General features: G+C 35.5%; 2 protein-coding genes across 3 annotated transcripts; one reads left to right on the top strand and one right to left on the bottom strand.

Moving 5' to 3' along the window:
* The first annotated feature begins 579 nt into the window (after positions 1-579).
* Positions 580-2,400, top strand: LOC104894308 (uncharacterized). Its single transcript, XM_010680513.4, has 2 exons — positions 580-882; positions 1,683-2,400. Exons 1-2 carry the CDS (start codon positions 680-682, stop codon positions 2,134-2,136), a joined length of 657 nt encoding a protein of 218 aa, XP_010678815.2. The 5' UTR covers positions 580-679; the 3' UTR covers positions 2,137-2,400.
* A 956-nt stretch (positions 2,401-3,356) lies between these two features.
* Positions 3,357-6,287, bottom strand: LOC104894307 (probable apyrase 7). 2 transcript variants are annotated; one of them, XM_057395266.1, is made up of 3 exons: positions 4,645-6,287; positions 3,902-3,940; positions 3,357-3,688 (listed from the first exon to the last, which is right to left on the bottom strand). In XM_057395266.1, the coding sequence occupies exons 1-3, from the start codon at positions 5,720-5,722 to the stop codon at positions 3,408-3,410; spliced, it is 1,398 nt and encodes a 465-aa protein (XP_057251249.1). In that variant the 5' UTR covers positions 5,723-6,287; the 3' UTR covers positions 3,357-3,407. The 2 variants fall into 2 exon arrangements, with proteins under 2 accessions (XP_057251249.1, XP_048500037.1); XM_048644080.2 differs by having other exon boundaries at positions 3,357-3,940; positions 4,645-6,284.
* Positions 6,288-7,559: the final 1,272 nt, after the last annotated feature.

Here is a 7,559-nt window from a genome sequence, read left to right as displayed (position 1 = left end):
CCTCTATGTATTAAGGGCAATATTAAGCAAAACTAAAGCGTTATTTAGTCGCTCACTATAAATTTTATTAGAAATTCATATTGCAATATAAGTATCTAATAAAATCAAACATGATTATATTTATTTTTTTTCGTTAATTAGCCTAGAGAATAAACCAAAATCGCCAATTGGGTGATTAAAATTCACCCAAAAACCAAGGAATTTTTAAGTAGAATAATACAAATTTTTGCACGTTCTCTCGCAATAATACGAACTTTTGATTATTGTTAAATAATACAAATTTTTATCCAAAATTCATCCAGTAAGACAATGTGACTATCAACCTATAAAACAGGTAAAAGAAAATTTTAAAAAACCCCAAAATCCTATTATTGGGCGATCAAAGACCTTATTAACGCGAAAGAGCGGGCAAAAACTTGTATTATTGCAAGAGAACTGGCAAAAGAAGTAGTTAAAAATCTCATTATTGGGCGATTAACCTTATTAATCTGTTAATTAGCCTAGACCATATCTACGAATTAGACCTCATTAGCCTACTATTAGACCTCATTAGCCTACTATTAGACCTCATTAGCCTACTATTAGACCATATCACTCGTTAAAAACTTCCCACTGCGACCGTTTGGGCGTTGAAGTTAACTTTGTCTACTCTAAATCATAGTTGGAGAAAAGAGAAAAAATGGAGAAAGCATGGAAGATGATGATCGCAATTTGGATGGCAGCAAACATGGTAGCAACAACCAAAGCAATCGAATCTCCCCAATACTCAGTAATTCACTCTGAATCAGATTTCGAAATTAGGGTTTATAGAGAATCTACTTGGATGTCTGCTCACGTCAATCATCTCTCCTTTCATCAAGCCACCAAATTAGGGTTTCATCGGTAATTTCTTTACCTCTCAGTCGTTATTATAGATATGTTGATAATCTGTAGTTTTTCTGGTAGTACGATTTTGCCATTTTTGCAATTTACAATTCACGAACAATTTGAAGTTAATTTTTTATGTTTGTTGATAACTGTACGTAATTAGAATTGTTATGTTCTGATTCTATGACATTTTACCTGAATTTTACTTATTCGAAGGAATATTGAACTTGTTCGAACTTATTGGAACTTATATACACTTATTGGAACTAATGTCGTGAATTTATTACTTATTAGCTCCTTTTATAAATGCCAGTTGAATTCGGATGGTTTTTATACGAATCTATTAAAACTTATTGCAACTAATTGTAATATACGCAATGACGAGGGGATGCCTATTAATCTCTTTGATTGGCCGAGCTAATTTTGCCCTCTTGAACATTGTTGTAGAAGTTGTGTTGAATGAAGTTTAAGGACGAAACGATATATGCTTGAATGTTGAAAGTCATATACAGGAACTAGTGCCGTAAACTCATGCAATATTTATTCAGTTGATATTAGCAATCAATTAACAGAGGATCAATCGTTAGCCATCACCGAGCAATAAACTTGGTTCAAGGTTTTCTCACGTGGATCGTAGACACTTAATAGAGAATAGATGATCAATTTAACCAGTCCACAGACATCTGTTCGGACTTCATGCCTGTTTGTTCTAAGGAAATATACTCTCTGACATATGTCTGCCTAACTATAGATCTTTCTGTCACAATTCTTAAGGGTTCTATCGGCTTCTGAAATCTGTTTTATTAACTTTGCAGGTTGTTCCAATACATTCAAGGGGCCAATCTGAATTCCTCGAGAATCCCCATGACAAAACCTGTGTTAACTAGCATTGTTCCTGGAGCTGGACCACTAGATTCGTCAGCATATTTTGTTCGCTTCTACTTGCCTGTAAAATTCCAGGCCAGCCCGCCACTTCCGCTTCCTGAGCTCAACCTGAAACCTGTGTCATGGCCAAGTCTCTGTGTAGCAGTGAGGAAGTTTTCAGGATTTGCTGGTGATGGTAATGTTGTAACCGAGGCTGAGAAATTGGCTTCCAGTTTGGGAAGATCACCATGGGCCAATTCAACCATGGCTGACAGTAGAAATGCGTATTCAATTGCTCAGTACAATTCTCCTTTCCGAATCATTGGGCGTGTTAATGAAGTTTGGGTCAATGTCGATGGTTCTGAATTGGATAACTGTATGTCTAGCGGATTCACTACATACTGAATAACCTGTGGTTCTACAGAGTATGGCTGAACACCAAATAGTTTGGCACAGAAAGAGGAGGGAAATAGAGTGGGGCTTTCACAAGCGCAAATGTGCAATTACTTAAATGTCCTCTCTCTTGTTTGGTAACGAATGCTTTGGTGTTTAAACGTATTCTTCTGGAAAAATGTCATGATAAATTGATAATGGTGTATCCATCATGTTGTCCATATATACAATAAATTAAAGAAAGTAGTATTAAGAAGGCCAAAGCCGTGTTGTACATTTCTATCAAATTTCGATCATCTTTACGGTAGTCTTTCCAATTACTAGATGATAGTGAGGACTGCTGCTGTTGCCCATTGCCATCAAATTTTGATCATACGTTAGTCTTTCTTGTTGCTAGATGATAGCGAGGGTTGAGGCTACTGAGGTTGTAGCTTAGTGGTTAAGACCAAGGTTAAAAATTAAGGGCGGTGGTGTCAACGTTTTTTTTTAATCAGCGACCATGCTTGCAGGCAATGATGGTTTGGGGAAGTCTACATGGTCAAAATTCCCGTTAATAAGCTTTGGAACGATGCCGATGAACACCAAATATTTGAGGGAAAAGTACCGCGTCAATTTCACTTAGCTTATGAAAGCACCATTCTATCAAGAAGAGAGGGTGGTGGTGTCAACGTTTTTGATCAGCAAACCACGCTTGCAGGCAATGCTGATGGTTTGGGGCAATCTATATGGATCGCAATTCCCGTAAATAAGCTTTGGACCGATACCAAATGAGCACCAAATATTCTAGGGAAAAGTACTCACCTCAATCTCACTTGGCTAATGAAAGCACCATTCTGTTAAACACCTTGAACTTCCATGAGCACGAAACAACATTAATCAAGTCTATCACCCTCATTTTAGCACCAGGGATATGATTTGTGGCTGAAGCAGCCAAGCAAGATAGTCACTAAGTAACCACTAACCAGCAAGATGACCAAACTGGGATTTGACTTCCATTATCACCCGCCATTTGATCTATTCCATTAGCAGCAATTTACAGCCCAAATATTTCTCCAGTAGAGATACTTCATGACTTGTACGGTTATACCATGGCTCAAACTCTGGTTGATTGCTAAATTCATAAAACTTCAAAAAATGAAGATTCTTTACACAGGTAATACTCAATGGTGTTTCTCCCTCTTTTTTAATCTCCATAAGAATCGAAAGATTGAAGCATGGATCATTCAAGAATATGTTACGGATAAGAATGAATAAAATTGATGTACAAAAATCTTCCCACAAGACTAACATGGCCGATGCTTAGAATGCATGAAAGAAGTCAAAGGCGCAGGTGGCCCGACAACAGAACTTCTCTTCCGAGGCATAGGCAGCTTAATCTGACTGTAGTAAACAATAAATACCAGGACTACAAGTATAATGAAGAGAAAGATAGGCGATGAAAAAACTTCCCTATACAGCGGACTTGTTATCAGAGTTCTCGAACCAACTGTTCTCCACATATATTTGCCTTCTACCAAAGAAGCTCCTAATGTCCAAGAGATATCTCCAGGACCAAAAATGATATCTGCATTTCCTAGACACAAACCATCTTCTATCAGAGATGTTAAATACAACACCTTAAAACAGTATTGGCCACCTGAGACATTGCTCTCATCTTCCCATGTACTTGAGCATAGATGTTGGGCTGTTTCCCAAATTTTAGTCAAGTTGGCTTTTCCGGTCAGATTTACCATTTTGTACACAGCGAAGAATCCGGATAAAGCATGATATCGCATACCAGTTTTGGTGTTGAAGGCAACATTGAGAGAATTCTTGCCTGCAAATGTGGCTTTGATGGTCAGAACTACTACATTCACAGAAAGTTTGGTATGTGGTAGTATTGTATTAAATGATGATAATGGTAATGAATTTACAAGTAATTTTCTGAATAGAGTCACATGCTATTATGCTTGTCCATTTCCAAATACTAATTACTCCTTCTGAGGTGGTATTGCATAGGATTTGATATAAATGAATAAAACATATGTTTGGGCCTTGGGGTATGAAGTTTCATTACCATGGGATTTGATAATTATGAATAAAACAAAAGAGACTTTCTTTGCAAAAGTACTCGTAAGATCGTTATCATCCCACCATATCACCTACGAAATGGCCAGTCACATCACTAATAGTCTAATTTGTTAAGACTATATGTGAAAAGTGAAAAAATCTTGATGATATAATGCCCATACAAAAGATTACTAGAAGATATATTCTACGCAAAGAGGTGCAGAAGTGAAATTGTGAAAACGTGTACTGATCCCAAAAAAAGCAGCAGCATCCTTTTGCTAAACTGAAATCCTTGTTTTCCAAGTCAATCAGACTACTATGTATCCTGATTTTGAAAATTAAAGGCTTCTTCTAAAGGTTGTTTAGCATTACAAAAACCACAGATACTAATGACTAGCAAGCTATAATTACCGTAGACTGAAAACTAAGAAAACATGGCAGCACTAGATTTGATTATTGATAATTACTCACCCTCGTGTGGCGATCTTCTCCAGCAACTTGAATTGATTCTAGTCTCTGACCAATCTGAAATGCTTAAATTCATAGCTGCGGCTTGTGTAAGTATTTTGCATTTCTCCCAATTTGGAACTCCGACCAAACGCAGCAACAACTCGGGTTCAGAACAACTGGTGCAAGTATAATTTCCCAAAAAATTAGAACTCAGACACGGATGTCTAACATTAGATCCATCAGCATTTTCCCTTGACCTTACTGAATTAAGCATAGCAATGGTTCTTTCAAAAGCCTCATTCAAACCAAAAGCAGGTAACGAATAAGCCATAAGTTGATGCTCAACAAGACCAATCTTTGAAACTAACAGGTGGCTATCCTCCCTCACTTCATCTACTTCCATCACTACCTGCAAGGAAGAACCTCCCAAATCAAGAAGCCCTAATGTAGGCAACATAGTTGATTTATTCAAATACCCCATTTTATAATTCAAAGCGATCCAACCATAATACGCCTCTTCTCTCCCGCTCAAAACCCTAATCCAATCTCTTCTCCACTTAAATGAGTGTTCCTTAACAACTCGTTCTACATCCTCCAAAATCGTTTTGCCATCTTCGACCGCAAGCCTCCTCAATCCAGCAGTAGCTAAAACAAAAACTGGCGTATCCTCGTGTCTCTCATTTGGTATCATTCGTTCAGCCCAACGTAACAATGGCACCAAGGAAGTCCTCACCCCTGAATAATTACCCACAAATTTATCCAAACCAGGCTCAGTTTGCATACAATGGTACTCACAACCATTTTTCCATAAACCATTCTTTGCTGATTCATTAGGATAAGAGTGCAACAAATTTGGCAAATCTCCATTTCTGCCACCATTAATTCCCCACTCATAAACATTCACTCTAGTTCCTGTACTCCCACAATCCACAACAACTGTAAAATATGACAAACTCTTCCCAAATAAGCCATATCCACATAATATACCAACTGAAACCAGCAAAATTGCTAGGAAAATCAGGCAAAACTTCACAGTTATATGAGATTTAAAAGACCCCAATATTGAGATTTTCTTTTTTGATGGGCTTTGGGGTTCCATATCAGAATTAACCACATTGAAATAATCTCAGTTCTCCAATTTCTCATATACTTTTCTACCAAAAAAAAACACTCTTAAACAAAATTGTAAACAGTACCCAGAAAACAATTCGTAAATTAAGTCATAACCCATGTATTTGTGTGATCAATCAGATAATGGGTGATCCTTAATTTCATCGATATAGCTCAAAAGTGATGAACTTGAATAAGAAAAATCAGCTTAAAATCAAATATACAGTATACACTTGATTCTACTAACCTCGTACATGGAGTAATACTGAAAAAGATTAGTGTTTTGAGATCTGCTCACCTCTCTCTTTCAGAATAACGAAAGATGAAAGCAGATCTCTCACAAATGGCAGCAATCAAACATGTTAAACTCGATGTTTTGCACTTTACAGTTTTATGGATTGTGATGGTGAAGAAACTCGATGTTGGTTTATTGGGCCTCTTTGATATAACGTCATTGAATTGGGCTAAATCTAGGTGAGATTGAATTAGGATTCAGGTTGAGAATATTGTACTTTTCAACTTTCTAAGGAGGCTTTGGTTACAAAATTGCAATGGTTTTAAGATGGAACCCGTGATTATGGATTTATAATTTGTTATAAGAATATAGGGTCTGTTTTGCATTATTGTAAATTTTGTTGTTTTTGATTTTATGTATATAAAAGTTATGTGATAAATAAATTTTAAATTAGTCATGTTTATATTTAATATGTTTTGAAAATTGACAAAACAAAAAACTGATAACTACTTTTTTATTTCCGTATTTTTTTGGGGGGTGGGTTTTCAAATAAATCAAAACTAGAAACTAATGATAATAAAACCCTTAGTTGTTTGGTTCATATAAAATGTGGATTTGGGATCTATTAGTAAAATTGAGGTATGGGAATCTCAATCTAGAGGGGTGGTAAATATGAGATTGAAGGGTTTAGGGGGTATGAGAGAACACCAAATTATGTGAATCATAAAACATTTTCATCGTTAATAGTATCGTATCTATTTTATTTTACTCCATAACACTCCAGCCAAACATCCTCTAAATTGATCCAAATTTCGAAATTGACTAAGTTTAGTAGACTCAATAGTATTAGCTCGAGTGATGCCCTGAGTATTTCTTCTTTTTTCTATTTGTCGCTTTGACAAAGTAGAAAAATTCATAACTACGAGCTGTAATAGTGTATAAGTGACATCTTTAGTAATTTGATATAATAATGTATATCATGGTTATAAATTTGAAAAGCTTGTATATAGTATGATGTCCTTAATTTCTATAATAAGTTAAAAGAATATGATTTTTTAAATTATTAAGTGTAATACATATATGAGCTTTCATATAAGTGATAAGAAAATTATAATTAGTAGTTTCCCTTTATTAGTTCCTTTCCCCTTGTTTCTCTTTATATGTATATTTTCCTTTTTCCTTAACGTAAACCAAACAACTCATAACAACATTTTATTGTTCTAACCGACCTATAATATTGGAAAGATAATTTAGAGCAAGACATAATACAAATATACAAGAATTGGTAATGAACAATCGTGTAAATGAAAGTTGATCCAAGTGGATACTTCAAACTTTTAACTACTTTCTCCGTTCTAATTTAGTTGTGACACTTTTTTTTTAGGATGTTTCAATTTAGTTGTGACACTTTTATTTTGGATGATAACATTTTTCTATCTCTCTCCTATCACATGAGACCTTTTTCTTTTCCTTCTCTATCTTTCTCCTCTCCAAAATTTTTTCAGGAGTGCGTGATTTTAAAAGTGTGTCACAGTTGAATTGAAACGGAAGAAGTGTACATAAAGATAATAATTGTCCACACTAATTTTGC

The sequence above is a fragment of the Beta vulgaris genome, chromosome 5 (genome assembly GCF_026745355.1).
Source record: "Beta vulgaris subsp. vulgaris cultivar EL10 chromosome 5, EL10.2, whole genome shotgun sequence".
NCBI lineage: Eukaryota > Viridiplantae > Streptophyta > Magnoliopsida > Caryophyllales > Amaranthaceae > Beta > Beta vulgaris.
This window is presented reverse-complemented; position numbering and strand designations above follow the sequence as displayed.